This window comes from Opisthorchis viverrini (genome assembly GCF_000715545.1).
Source record: "Opisthorchis viverrini unplaced genomic scaffold opera_v5_437, whole genome shotgun sequence".
NCBI lineage: Eukaryota > Metazoa > Platyhelminthes > Trematoda > Opisthorchiida > Opisthorchiidae > Opisthorchis > Opisthorchis viverrini.
Genome location: NW_008752100.1, coordinates 264,451 through 279,990, shown reverse-complemented (window position 1 = coordinate 279,990; position 15,540 = coordinate 264,451). Strand labels below are relative to the sequence as shown.

General features: G+C 43.1%; 3 protein-coding genes across 3 annotated transcripts in view; 2 read left to right on the top strand and 1 right to left on the bottom strand.

Annotated features, from left to right (window-relative positions):
* Positions 1 to 2,233, top strand: part of T265_11057 (hypothetical protein) — a gene marked incomplete at both ends in the record, with an annotated part of 31,310 nt that extends 29,077 nt beyond the window's left edge. Inside the window, one exon of the mRNA XM_009177607.1 lies at positions 2,135 to 2,233. Coding sequence (XP_009175871.1) covers positions 2,135 to 2,233 — 99 coding nt within the window. The remainder of the gene's footprint in view (positions 1 to 2,134) is intronic.
* The window catches only part of T265_15329 (hypothetical protein), a gene marked incomplete at both ends in the record, with an annotated part of 36,941 nt that extends 29,376 nt beyond the window's left edge, over positions 1 to 7,565 (bottom strand). Inside the window, 2 exons of the mRNA XM_009177606.1 lie at positions 902 to 981; positions 7,364 to 7,565. Of these exons, the coding sequence (XP_009175870.1) occupies positions 902 to 981; positions 7,364 to 7,540 (257 nt within the window). The remainder of the gene's footprint in view (positions 1 to 901; positions 982 to 7,363) is intronic.
* On the top strand, positions 2,876 to 15,069 carry T265_11056 (hypothetical protein; the record flags this gene model as incomplete). The annotated part of the gene is made up of 2 exons (XM_009177605.1): positions 2,876 to 3,019; positions 14,896 to 15,069. 2 exons carry the CDS (start codon positions 2,876 to 2,878, stop codon positions 15,067 to 15,069), a joined length of 318 nt encoding a protein of 105 aa, XP_009175869.1.
* Positions 15,070 to 15,540: the final 471 nt, after the last annotated feature.

The following is a 15,540-nucleotide window of genomic DNA, read 5'->3' as shown; positions in this document are numbered from 1 at the left end:
GAGACTGTCGCTGAAATCTGTATTTTTCCGGACCGTGTAAAGTTGCTACTGGAACTCAGTGACTCAGAGGTCATGGAACAAGATACATCCCGAGAGAGCACCATCCCAGTTTTTTTTACGTTGATGCCCGCCCTTGTAGGGGAGGGGTGTAACTTTAAACCCTGGCCAGTTTTGGTTGACCCAATAAATGCATTAGGCCACTCGGCGAAGCTTCAGCTTTGACCAGTTCTGTATTGGTCACAGTGAAGAAAAATAACCCATGGTCTTCCTCTGTGTGTCTTGTGGAATCGTCTGCTACTGTGAGTGCACTGTTAGTTGAGTGGAGCCTCAGAAAAAGTTCTCTGCGATGCACATCCGCTGATTAGACAGAAACTGTGGTAACCATTGGTCAAATGGTCATGGAATGCGATTTATGAAGTGAGTTAGTTAGTCCACGTCACAAGTAACTGAATTTTGGAGCTGAATACCACAGGGTATTGTGGTTAGTTGCGGGAGTCGGGGACGGCCTTGTAACGAGTCACAGTGGGTCAGGATGTCCGCAGTGTTTGTAGAGCCGATATTGCTGGTTACTATGGCCTCTGCGGTTTACACTAAGGCAGTGTAGACAGCAATAGAACTATCTGCTTGTTCTGGTTTGATAGATGCACTCTGCGTCTGATCATAGTCCGAAGCGTTTAGCAGTCGGTCGAATTTAGAATGCCTTTAGTTGGGGGACCAAAAAAATGGACTTTTAATGCCGAAGACCTGTCACTAACTAACCAGAGTTTACAAAATGGGTGGATTTCAAAATGCAGTTGAGTGTTTCGCCATGAGTTTTGATCGGAAAAACAAGTCGCGATGGCATCCAAGGACAAGATTTGTGAGCTTGGACAAGTCTTTGCCGAACGTTTAAATCACTCACCTCAGATAAGTCTGAAGTTCTTCGCGCAATTCACTTTCGGGCTTCTCGATTACATCATGTAACATCAGGACATTAGGAATCTGAAAAATGCAACGAAGAACATGATTGTTTACTCAAGTGGTGGCGTATGACCACAAGATTTGCTTTCTGGATCTCCCTCAGCCCTGATTTAGCTCGCAAAACCAAATGAGATTGCAAATGAGTGTGTTTCGCTATGGATGCCATCTCATGTAAGTTTGCCTCTACGTCATAAGGTACTCATGCCGCAGGTAAATTCTCGGCACATAAATCAAGAGAGCTGGTGATGGAACGGTGGCAAAGTTACTGAACTCAACTCAGGCATCTAGGGTGCTGCTCTGTAGGCGTGGGCAACCTAGCAGTAATTCAGCACCTCTGGTACTTCCTTCGAGTAGCGTGACAGCTTTGAATCAACAAGGTATTACAGCTGAACAGTTATGGGTTCTGGAAAGTGAAATTTGGAAAAAACATCCGAAGATTTTAAATGGACAGTAATTTTTCTAAACAAAAGAACTTTAAGCTTCTCCAGGACACGGCGTTTCAGCTTTTTGGATTTGTTTCTCTCCTGCTGTTGTGGACCACAGTTTTCCTAATGCCTTCTCAATACCGTGAGCATGTGTTGGATAGCCGCTTAATAGCCTGATGCGCTCAGCCAAACAAGAAACCAATGATCACATGAGTCAGCTGATCTATTTAACACTGACGCCTACAGGCGTGTCATGTGCAGCCGAAAATGGTCTGTTTATAAAGCACACTTGGAAAGTTCTAGGCGGGCCAAAAAGTGATGCTAAACATAGAACTCATTTAACTCATTTAACCAATCAAATCTGCCTCAACGAAAACGGTTATTCTATTTACAGTTGTGCAGTCCAGTTACTTTTGGAGCTCCTTAATGATGTCAACCACCTTCTGCATTGACACGTTTACATCCACGTTTCCTTCTCAGAAGGGCAATGCAAGTCTTCATTTCGCCTAATCGAAAGTACATTCGAGACTTAAGGTCGCTCTCCATAGGCTATCAACAGGAAACATTCAACGTACTGTTTTCTGGCAAGTACCGAATATAATACAAGCAATCGGAGTGAGGTTAGCATAAGGCTAACCAGAATGAACGCCAAGTGAAATACAGTGGTACATCCTAAAGTGGGGTTTCTCGAAGAATTGGTGCAAATTTAGAGAAAGCCTTAGAAGCTGAACTACTTCTGGATGTATCAGCATTTGATACGTGACTTTTATCTGGCCGCAGATGATGAACGGAGCAATCTAAGCGACGCTATTCGTCCGAAGTCATGGCAGGAAGACGCCGGGCAATAAAACCAGGGTGGAAGAACTGTTTAATTACAATCTTAAAAATCGATCATCGAGGAACAAACAGACTATCAAACTTGGGGAGTAAACGGAAGCTTCATTGCTTTATTGACACCGGTACTATATATTTAGACAAGCAAACATTCAACAGGAAAATGACATCTTAATCCAACATCTGTGAATCTTTTCGTACATTCGTTTTAGGGAACAACGAGACTGGTTGTTGAGGTTTTCAACGCATTCTAGAAAGATCTGAAATCTATGTATGGGCAGCCATTTTGAGGGGGAACATTGCAAGAAGTAAGAGGAAGACAGAGAACTGGACGGAACAGCTCATTACGAGACACTGGAATTAATGGAAATCAAGGAATATTTATGTCCGGGTTTTACCGTGTGCGCTTTGGGTACTAGACTGAAAACATAACAAAAATACTGACGCATGTCAGCAGTTATGCAGCACCCAATGGGGCATAGCTGGTCTTTCACGTGATTTTAATAGTAAAGAAGGACTAGACTTGTGACCGCCAAGTCTTCCACCTCCAGCGGTCCTTGTCTTCTCTTCTGCAAACACTGGCAGAACGTCGTTAATTTTGAAGCTGCAAAGGTGGGGCCTATGTGCCAGCGTGTATCCAAAGTAGTGAAGCCCCGATGGTTTCGTCCGGTGTTCCCGTCAATGATGATGATTATGACGATGATGATGATGACGATGATGATGATGATGATGATGATGATGATGATGATGATGATGATGATGATGAATATTTGTCCAATTTATGTGGTAGACTGCGTCTGGTCAGTAACCGGACGATGCTAGATATATTGATATTGTCATAATCAACGTCATAATAAGAGAGAATCCTCAATAAATAACCTTGACGGAACCTGCTGAAGGCGTTAGCGCATCCCTTAGGAAGTGGGATAATTCTGAAGTATCAAAGGTGAACAAACAGTTTTGCTCTCAAATTCTCTATTGAACACGTGTGTCACTTAGTCTCCCATCAAGATCCACCCTATGTTAAACAACCAACCTTCGAGTGTTCTTCATGACATGCTCGCACTTTTGTCTATCACCAAGTCGATAACTGTCACTTCTTGTAGACCTGTTCGAACTGGTAGCACCCCGTGTTTTGATGACAATTGGCTGCACACACAATTTGTCTATGGGGGATATAGTTAAATTTCACACTCGGAGAATAAATAACGAATCTGGACCGAACAATCTGGAGTGAGAACCTAAAATTGATTTGTCCAAGCCAGTTTGGTATTGATCATCCGTGACTGATTACTGAAATCTCACTGATATCAAGTTGAAATGAGATATCATGTGATTTTACGGCTAATTAGTTGTTGACAACTAGTGGTGGACAGAATGGCTAATTGATCGATCGATACGCCGCTCAATTTTGCTTAATAGGCACGTCCTATGATGTAGCTAGGTTTAATGACAATGAAACGAGAAAGGATTAATTAACCGTACTGCTTTATTGACCGTCCCTACCTCGCTTTCTTCCGCTTTCGCATGATGATTGCATTCAACGCGCGTATGAGTTACCTCAACCATCCTGAACATGTTTATTCTACAAGGTTGTTCAGATGTATCTTGACGATTTTATGAGTTTATGCGCACATTCACAGCAACAGTTATGGAGCAGACTACTTCCCGCAAACTTTCTTACAATAAGTAGCTGAACCGAGCTCTTCAATCACAGTGAAGAAAACACCCGTCGGCATAGCAGCGGGGGAACGAATTGGGGGCTGTGAGAGAATGTGACAAACCGGATGCCTCTGATGAGAAAAACTCCAGATAAACGTACGAGACGTAATTAAAGCCCACCTGAAGACGACTTTGGTAAGGCAGCAGTGTTTTTTTTCGTACCCACGTACCCAGGTCGACTAAAAAGGTCAGCGACCCATTGGAGATCTATTTATTGAGAAATCGGGTCCTTCTGGACAGGGATTTAACTTAGAAAAGTACAAGATAACATTTCTGGAGTCCTCCGACACAAAAACGACGCAACGCATTTGATAGACGTGATAAAGAAATCATTTTAACTTGGGAGGTGAAACTTGCTGGCTGAGCACCGAACTCCACTCAAAGTTTGGACAGCTAGCCCTAAACAAGATAATGCACGAAGCGAGAGGCATTCAAATGATAATTGGCTAACCTTTTAAAAATTCGCTTTTGCATGAACGTGTTCCTCAAGACCCCGAGTTCACTCATATCTTTCTAATTTTTGACCAACATTTGTCTGTACCCCTCAGTAAAAGTCGTGCCTATCGCAGGTGACCTCAACTCACTTTGGCTGGTCCTTTGGATCAGAATAACATAGGATAAGGAAGCTCCAGTCAGAAACGTGCCGGCAAACTCAGCTGCTATATTCACCGTATATGTGGCTCCAAAGCGACATACAAAAATTGATACCTGTTTGAGTAAGTGTTACTGAATATGTGTCAGTAGACCAACGGGGGTCTCTGGAACATTTCAGCAGTTAAATCATTACTCAACGAATGCACGGGGTTCATTGATGTTGAACTTGTAGCTACCCAGTCACCCACATACTTGAATGTTCAGCTCACAGTCGCTCACTGGATCACGAGACTTGTCTTCTTTACATACCCACAAACACGTTACATTAAGGTGACTTATCAGACGTCGATTGACTGTACCGTCTAGTGAGCGTAGCAACAACTCATGCGCTGGCACGTACACGCAAACGGACCTACATATAGGGAAACCAAACAAAGTCGGACTCGCGCGCGCGCAGAGAGCACGAGGTCAACCACTTTCCACATGTCCACGGACAATTATGGAACACGTGTAGCAGTCGTACTGCGGAGGGAACACGTTACCGCCGTCCGAACTTTCACCGAGGAACTCTCACAGACGATAAGTTCCTCTTTTGACTTGCTCCAACTTTGCATTGTATTTATTCTTATAAGTGTTGCAACTGTCAACCATACTGAAAACTTTTATCGGTGCATATACTTTCTGAGTTGTGTTATGGCCATCATCAGCAGTGCACTACAAACCTACTGCGCGTTCAGTGAACTCGATCGATTTGTTTTTTCCCTTTTTTCAAGATGAGCATGGCAAGTAAAAGTTACATTTTTTAAGGACAATCCAGTTTGGACAAATCGGTTATGCAGTGGTGGGAGATTTATCGGCTATGGTGCGTCAGAAAGATTCAGAATTTGAAATTCTTTCTCTCAAGGTCATTATTGAGATTTCCACGTCTAAAATTATCGGTCAGTTTATTCCTGAAGACCTGTGAAGAACAGTTGAAAAATTGCGTTCCAGCACACAACTTTTCCCTTTGTTATCTATCAAATTCACCGGGATTTTCAAGCAAGTTTCTTCTGTTGATATCACCTCTAGCTGTCGATCAGCTGACGTGAAGTTTGCCGGGTGCTCTCTCTGGAATCAAAAAATATGGTATGAGAAACTTCATCCGCTAACATTTGAAGGGAGCCTGAGAATTCTGTTGACTCTTCTTATCACCATGGAGTGATGAATACTCTCACACACTTCTCATTACTTACTTCTTTCGACCCAAAACCACTTACAATGGTTTCTCTGGAACTCAGCAGAAAGTTGCTTCTCACCGTACGACTAAACAAAACGTTTTCTACGGGGAAGGCAGACGTCCAGTATATAGAGCAGAGAACACAGCCGGTCTTTGTGCGATATGCCCATCGGGACCTGTGCAGACGCCGGGAAGCTACGCTTATACTATACCCACAGTAGCCAGGCTACGGTATCGTGGGGCAAGACCGGGCTTCTTGGATCAATCTAGACTCAAGTTTTGAAAGACAGGTCAGCCTCAATCTCAGTGCCTTTGCTTCCGAAGCTTGACCGTTTGAGGAAGGATTTCACCGGTCACTAGGCTGTCAGTAGCAGTACAGCTACACGGAAAATACTCAACAATGTCGAGTTATTTATTCATCAAACTTTTATGGAGGGAAATCCATGGTGATCAAGCAGATACTGATGACAGCTTTACTGGTCATCCGGTAGTGACTAGACAATAATTCGATGTTCGGAATTTCCTGGTCCAACGAAAGCACAGTCGTATAATAAACTCACCCTGAAAACCCTTTACACCAGATTTGTTCTGAATAACTTTCAACTCTTGAAAATATCCTCCTTAATGCGTGCCTTCTGGCGCAAGTCAAACATTAGAGCGGGCACCCTAAGAGAAGAACCTCCAAATGCATAACAGACAAAAAACGCTTCCCGTCAAAATCGATTCACATTCGACCCAAATCTAAAACCCAAACACTACGTTTCTGTTTGTAATTGCCTTCTGGCAGACCAGAGTACAGAACGTATCTGTCGTCACGCACAAGACATGCACTGTAGGCGGATTTGTTTAGTGGCTTTTGTTGTAGTCGGAAACACAAACAGATCACCGCTTGAAAGAGCCCAATGGTTGCCGAAAACTCTTCGAGAGTCCACTACTGTTTTCATCCACTTTTGAGCTGATTAGACAAACTAAGGCACGCCAGTTTTGCATTTTCTCTGAATATCAGACTTTGAGAATTACGCGAAGTGCACTCAATTGCAAACTGATTTGTGCCTAACAGCATTCTAATCACTCATGTACAAGGATCTCAACCGCATACACCAGAAAGGCTGCCTCCTGTTTAAGTTAAGAGGATATAGCAAACGGCTGATTCTTTGAGCGTCGTTGGAACATTTCGTTTATCTTCGTTATCTAACTTGTTTATCGATGATAAATGAGGTTAGCCGTGCGCTCACTCAAAAGCTACCTTGGTGTCACTCTGAAGATCAAGTAAGAATTTCCACATGGAGGGAACCGGAAGGAAGTTCCTAGCTCAAATTCCTCCTAGACCATCGCCGTTAGCCTACACTTGGCTGAATTGTGACATTGATTTGAACTGTTAGTAGAATGAAATCTTGGTGCCTTAAGATTCAGCCTTTTGGCCTAACAAACTCCTGGGTGAAAATTGGGAACAGTTCCTACCTGATGGGCTTCAAGAACGGTGAGACCTATTGTACGCCGCCGAAGAGTCTCCAGCAATCTTGTGAGTAATTCCCCTTATGAAAATTTAACTATTGTTCTCCAACTTTTAACGTTTTCCTTACATAATTTGTGAGGATATCACCAAACTTACCACATTGATAAGCTGAAAGTTGAGGCTCGTCTCATCCTTGGGCTGACGCAATTCTCCAGCGCTGTGAGAAGAACGAGGCGAATGGCTACGCCGTGCAAGTTTTATTGGCCATGTGTAGGCGTCCAACAGTCTCAGAAAAGTGCTTACCAGATAGAGCAGGATGCAACATAGTGTCATGGCCAGCAATACCCAAGCACCATCGCTGCAGTGTAGAAAAGAGGTTTTTGTTTGACCAGAATTCCTCAGTGAAGTTTAAACACAAAGGTTATAACTAAGCTTAGAGGTACTCTTTTATTCTTACTCAACTTTTGAGCAAAGGTAGCTGGTGGCCGCACGAGGAGAACTACTCAGAGTAAACGAGACTAGTCGTGCCGAGTCCACTCATTTAGGCCTAATCAGAATGGAGAGCTTTGTCTGTTGCCTTTGCCAAATTCCGCTCGCCTGCTGCTCTTGAAATCAATCTAGCGGACTCCGCAAATACGCTGCGACACTGACGTTCTGGGGGGGGGGGCTTGGGACCTAACGTTTTTTTCTTGCAAACTCTTGCTTTGAGTTCAAATCCCTCTGGAGTTTCGTGAGGTGCGCACTGCTGATGAATTCCAGTACGGACGAAACACCAGCAGCACAATTTGTCTCGGCTTTCGGCAGACGGGTCAAAATCGTTAAAAACTCCCAGGTCTCTCAACAACACCAAGCAACTAAATTAATCAGACTGCCGTCCAGCTAGGCTCCGCTGCTGCTCGGTCGAGTATTGGCCCCGATATCCGAAACCATGTTGGTTTTATTTTTCAAAAATATTTTCCATTTGCTTGCATCTGACGATGTCCGGTATAACATAAGAAGTTTTACTGCACACGTTGGACTTTTTGAAAGACCAAAGTCTAAATAGAAGTGATCTATAACTCTCAGGTGAACATTGGTCATCCATTCATTTGCCATACAAACGATTGCGTATCAGATGGGTATAATCAGTAAAGGCGAAACTTTCTGTATCTGTTTTATATGGGTTCTTATGCGACTTCAGTTAGGCCATTTGGTTCATGGGTTACATTTTTGTTGAAATCGGTCAGGTAGTTCAAATAATATGATCGTTCTCTGACGACAATTTGACATACTGGAGACGAAAACACAAGATCCACGAGAAGGTTTGGCCTTGGATACGTGTCCACATTCCAAACATGACAGCCGATTCCTCAGCTAACAGAAGCAAATATCAGATGGACACACTGATCTTACATATATATGGCCTTCATTGGCCGAGTTCTCAGGCCAGTGGATTTGTGCACGACATTGCACTTCGGTTTACAGCAGTTAACTTGTTCGATTTCCCAGAGCATAAAAAAGTCTGATGAATACATTTTATTGCCGTGCAAATCCTCTGAGAGCGGCTCAGCTTGTCACCCTCCTATAAAGCAGGGCATGACATTCGCTGGACAGTACCGCTCAATCGTCGAATTGAAACCGTATTCAAGAACTGAGCTGGTTAGCTCATGCGAGGGCGAGAAATCCCACTGTGTACTTGGAGCAACCGCATACAATGAACCTCTCTTTATGCTCAATGCAGAGAGCATGCAGCTTATCTCCTGTCAGTCAGCCCTTGTCCAGGAATCTTTTCTTCAGTTCTCAAAAGTTTGTTTATCCAGAGCATAAAGGATACCGCATGTGCACCGATGATGAACACTACTCGCAGTCAGCCTGAAGAGTGACATTTTGTTTTTGGTCTAAACTAACTGCACCAAGCTATGTGAACGGATGTAATCTCTACCTGGCTTTAGAACTATTTGAGTTTCTGCTTATGTATCGTTTTTTCTGCCTGTTTCCCTGGTACTACGCCACAACATGTCGTGGCGACTGGCCAAGAATGGACCTAGATCAGAAAAATGTCATCTGGTTGACTGCTTGAGCAAGTGATCAATAACTTGCAAAATATTAGTAGTAAAGTCTAGCCAATGAATCAATCACTTAGATGTTTCTTTTGGAGAGAATGTTCTATTTGGACTCACCTGTCTTGCATACCCAGGTTTGAAATCGTTAGCCGGGCGAAGTCGGTATCTAGATGTACAAGTTGTGATAGTGGGACAACAAAGTTGAAAAAAATGGAATAGATCAGTAGCGCAATAAAAAGTGCACAGATCACTGCTTAGCGTATTACTTTTACCAGAAAGCGGAGAAATGGTACGCCTTTCTCTCTGTGGTCATCGGTCCTAAATCAAAGACAGACTGACAAATACGTTCGAAGATTGGGCGCTCGCTTACGAGTTCCATATATTGTAGAGAACTAGGCGAATCTAATGATTTCTAACTATGAATTATCTGGTTCTCCCACGAGTGCCAGTGTCCGCTTTTCAGGGACACGATAATCGAACTACCAAATGCCAGAAATCGATAGAACTCTCTGTGATGTCGTAAAAAAGACACCAGACTTGAAAATGCCTTTGGTAATTTCCGATGTAGCGAGACGTAGACCACTGTCCGTTTGAAATTCTCTAAAGGGTTTCCGTTTGAGGTTCTGACTAGTTCTCTTGTCAGCTGGTGAAATTTGAATCCCTGTGGATCAAAAGACTGTGGGCTCTGTGTTTTCTGTCTTCAGCGGCAATATCATGAGTAGGAATAAATAGGAGTGAAACACTGTAAAGAAGTCAAAATTATCATCGGTCAATTAGGTCTGGTTCACATTTCCTGAGCAGGTTGTCAGGTGGTGTCAAGGTCTTTCCGGCACACTAGATGACTTTTCATCCATAGCCTAAATGAAAGCTAACGATTTAAGGTTGACCTTGAAAGGTAGGTTTCTGGTTGCTGTTCTTAGGTCAGCTGCGTGACAAGTGGTCAGAATATCTCACGATTGATCGGCACGTTTTTGGGTCTCGGCCTGTGAAATACACTATGATCACTGATCGCAAAGTTAGTCTAAAATGCGATACACCTAAACAAAATCATCAGACTGATCATGGTGATCGGTTGCGAGCGTGTCTAGGCGCGACAGGTTGAAATGACTACTCAAAAGATCATGTGTTTGATGTCGCCAACTGATGAGTTTCACAATGTGACCATTTGAAATGTGACCTGACGTCTGACCTGGCGTAGCTCTCCCGCCAACTGAACACACCGCACTGTACCGGTTCGCGAATACGTCATTTTGTTTGTTGATGAAGCGTTTCGCAAATCACTAACAAAGTTGACGAAAAGAGTATACTTTCTGTGAATTCGGTTGCTTGAATAATTCAGTTGCCGCTATCGGTCAGGCTGTTGACGGTACAGACTGGTTATGCGTACACAGAAGCCACAGTTCAGTTGTTTACTTCAGACAAAACGTGACAAAACATCACCAAGAAGTCATCTTTCAGAGTCTGTTTAAATACTATATGAAAAATCTGAAGATTTTATCTATTAGTGTTTTGTCGGCGCTCTTGTGGGCGGGCAAATGTCTGGAACATCACTTAGGTCTACTTTAAATACTATATGAAAAATCTGAAGATTTTATCTATTAGTGTTTTGTCGGCGCTCTTGTGGGCGGGCAAATGTCTGGAACATCACTTTAGGTCTACTGACTCGTCACCATGTTCGTCGTTACCAGTACTGAATACCAGCATATCCATTAGATAGTGATTCACTGGTTGATAACTGTTGGACTGAGGAGTCCGGATACATGTGGCAATATCGAAAATACATTCCTAGGAGCGGATCAGGATTGCTGACCTTCGTGTTATTAAACGCGTAAGCGGTAGATCAGCGGATCCAGTCCTTCCTCAGATTGGACAGATCTCCTCTTTGTTTATGCTACGTGGCTTCGCGTTTCAAAAACATCTGAATACCGGGAAAACACGGCAAAGCTAACAGACTACCGCTAGTGGTGCCGTTCTTGCGTCTGGGTGATGGCACAATTTCTGGAGAATCTAAGGTATGCCAAAAGCCGTCTCGTATTGGTCAGGAACAGCTGGAAATTTGTTCATCTTTGCGTCACGTTGAGAATGGCCTCAACTGCATTCGACAGTTTCTTATTAAGCACAACGGTGTTTTCTTTGGTCCATTTTCAGAAAAGCAAAACGGTGTGGAATGCGTGAATGTCCCAGTTGATAAAAAACGGAGAGAAGCGAAAAATCACTGATCTTTGTACAACAAACATCCCGATTCAGGAAATATTTGGACTTGGGGACGGAGACGTGACCATTGAAAGTTGGGACGACTTTTGAAATGGGGAAAAGTGGTACTTTACATCATAACGGAGAAGTCAGTCATCAATGACTTGCATGAATAGACTGGATCGATTTGATTGGACTAAGGCTAGCTAGTTAAGCAAACCGAGTGAAATCTTACCCGCTTTTCCCCCACGGTAATAAATGGGAACAGCAACGAACAGAAAAGGAGTCATTGTGACAAGCTGCAATGCGGAATAGACTGTCGATCGCAGGTATGCCACACCGTCAAGCCCGGCGTTTCTGGCCAGCTCGGTGTAACTGTTTGAGGTCGAAAGAAAAAACGCAGTGCCATAATGACCGATCATAGTGGAGCGATCGAAAAGAAGAACAAGTATGCCTTTGCATCTACATCACTCCCGTGGGACTGCACTGACCTGGACAAAATAACTGTACCAGAAAAGTAGACCATGATGGAATCCATTTCCAAACCGCCCTGTTGGTTAGGCTGTTTTTATAAAAGTATCAAAACAACAAAAGTTGGCTGGAAAAATTCGCAAAAGTTGGATTATCACCAAGGGTTTTGGTACATTAAGAAGAGCAAGTAAACCCGAATTTGTTCACCTCCCCTTGAGGGGCTACTACGCCGATCCTATTCAAGTTCATCTACTTTCATTTTATTGGTAAAATGGTTATGTGAAACACTCTGTTCCTTGGAATGGTACTAGACTCACGGCATACGAAGACTTTGCCATACGGTCGGAGTTGGTCGGCCCTTCTCGGGAACTCGGTGAATGGAAAATATTGCTCTAGAAAAATAAGAGCGGGAACTAATGAAGTAGACATCTGTAAAGCGAATGCAGTCAATTAAGATACGGTTTTTCATTCACCCCAGCTTGCCACGGTGCACTGGTAAGTTCATGATGGCACGCATACTTAGAAGTTCAAAGAAGAATCAGGCTATGGCGTGTAGAGTTTGAGAAGATGACACCCTTATCTGTGATCTTTAAAAAGTTTTAAATCTAAAGCGAATGTCGCCAGACAGTACTTAGGTGATTCTAGTTGGGAGTTAGTTTCCCTTGGACAAATCATACTGAAGAGACTGCTGTTTTCTTGAATGTCTGGCATACAGTCTCAGCTACTCAGATTAAGTATATGATGTGTATATGTACTGTGTATATATATGCATATATATATATATTAACTACTTCTCCGACTGCCCCAACTCAACACTTTGCTTCGCGAAAGCTGTACGAGCTATTTTTGGGAGTCACTGTGGAACAGACGCGAAGGCTCATTGAAATCACCATCATTCGGAGCTATATATATATATATGTATATATGTCGGACAATGCTTTCACTGCTTTTCCAGCGAAAAGCTGACCAGGTGAGGAAGGGACGTCGATTTGGGTGGACGGAATTCAAGTTCAAATTACAGCTTGTATATTTTATCGCCATCTTGGCTGTATAACTTTCATATCCATTGGTTTTAGCAGTGATCAACATGCAAAATAGGTGGAATTTCCCCTCAAGTGTAGAATATACGTTGTGAAATGGAACAGAGAAAAGAAGATTAGTCATACGGTCACTCACTTGCCTCGTCTGCTCATCGCTCTGGTGATTGCGGTCGTTATCACATAGACCAAAACGCACACCTTGGTTTTAGAGACGAGTGAAATAAACTGGAAAATTGTTTGACTTACCAATAATCCCAGTAAATTGACACCAATATTGAAGGGTATACCTTGAAATACCCATAAAACAGGTGGTCCCGGGCCGCTCGAATAATTCCGCATCTGGCATTGATTTTTGTAGTAAGTAGTGCTCATTCTGAATGAAGCTAGGTCGGATTAGAAAATATCGATCGGAAAAGCGCTCGCATTTGTCGCTCTGTCTCTCTGTCTCACTAACAGTTATCCGGGTAAGTTGAATCCACCTCACTGTCACATGCACCCTACAAAGAAGACAAGTGAATTACAGAAAAACTAAAGTGATCCAATCAATAGACGTTTTTGACTGAAAATTAGGCCAACATCTTTCACCAAGTGAACTGCTTTCCCGAAGTTACACTCCATCGGTTTCTTTCAGGTTCCATTTTCTATGCATCTTCCGTATGGGAATGCTCTACTTATTCAGTACGATCACGGAAAGATGTGTCCACTCATTCATTAACGATATATTTTGATTTCGAAGTAAAACGTTAAAAAAAGTCAGTCTGCTTTTGAATGATATCCATCGTGAGGGATTCGAGTGCTTCCCGTCACGAAACTTTTCATTTAGTCAACAATGAATTGAACGACGGATGAACACACCACTCAAAAAGAGGGAACCCAGTCTTCCACTGGGCTGGTCTCTTTGCGAAAGGCGTTATACCAAGTATTAATTGATGGGAAACTCCTCTGGAAAGGTCTCATTCAAATTACGGTCGTTTTTCAATTAATTGGAGAGCGGCCCTAGATCAGCCGAGATGACTCTAGGTGGTGTGCCGTCATCAGCGAAATCGCCTGGGTCTCAAAGTACAAAATCCAAGTAGAGTTAGATCAAATTAACCATCCTACCCCCATCCCCAAACCGTTGTCCCAGCACCCTTGGACGAACACAGGGGAACGAAATCTGTGAACGACCCCAAGAGGAATTTTCCATTAAGGTGTCCTAGACAGAAGAAGCAAATACGAAAAATCCGGGTTCATCATAAAGACGAATCCCCCTAACCAATCTATCGTAAATCTTAGTCATCTCCAGTAACCAGCAAACAGGAACATCAGACTGAACATCCAGCACTGATCACGAAGGAATCTCACGGACTGGTTTCCCGACTGCCTTAAAACCCAATCAACCTACTTACTTACTCACTTGGCCTGACGAAGCTTTTGTGTCAAAAGCGAAAAGTTGAACAGCAATAAATCCACCGATTGTTTACCAAACCACTCTGATACGGTCGTTTTTGTTTACTTTGTCCAACATTGCATTCAGGTACTGCAACCATCAACAAATCCGTTGTAGGTAGTTTCCGAAACTGTTACTGCTATAGGCAAACCAAATTCCTGCTACTGTTTGCACTTGACTGTTCTGGTTGGGAAACCAGCAAACACAAGTTCTGCACTTGCTGTAAATTATTGTATTGGAGTAACAACTGGATGGTTTGGCATCCGAGGCAAACATATCAGTCTCTATTTGATTGGCGCACGCAAAGCGCAGTTGGCTGATCACGTACGCAAGGGAAATGTTGTTCCTGTGTGAGCGAAGACTCATAAGTCAGGTAACCCTGTGTGGTTGAGGATATGTGACTTCACTGTTTTTTCCACTTGAAGTGAACTAACCTGGATACTCGCACCAGTAAAGATTCTTTACAATAAGCGCAATGTTGAAGCTAATAGATAACTTTAATGGCTTCTACAGGTTATACAAAGCTCACCGGACAAGTTGCCCAATTGCGGAAACCTGAACGATGGTTTTTGCGACCCAAAAACGGATTCCAAGAACCTACAAATTGCTTCAAGTTATAAGCGAAATACACTCATTTGCAAAGTAATTTGGTTTTTCGAGAGTCTCACCTGGAACTCAGCTGAGTAATGAATTACAAATATACATGTATCGCGATATCTCGAATATCGTAGCGAGTGAAAGATGAAGCAGCTTGGTGCAGCACGTTCAGTTGCCTGGAAACATCACAAACGAGAGATTCAGCTGGGTTCCAGGTGAGTCTCTCGAAAAACCAAATTTATTGTGCAAATGACAGTATTTCGCTAATTTCGGTTTCAAGTAGAACATAAGGTTGACAGGAACTCGGGCACTGCGCCTACCTGATGAGTCCCAAGAAGGGCGTAATCGGTCGTGGGCTGTCGACAAATTTTCAGCAACCTTATGAGTAGTGCATTACAAATAAACATGCTTCAATTTATCAATGTTTACTTGTAAGTCAGAATGACTTCGGACAGCAAGGTGGGTTAATGTGTGTGGAACTCACCAAAACAATGTGAGTCCTTCAAACACCTTCGGCCACTAAACACGTGTCTTCCTAGCAAATGCATTTTCCTTACGCCG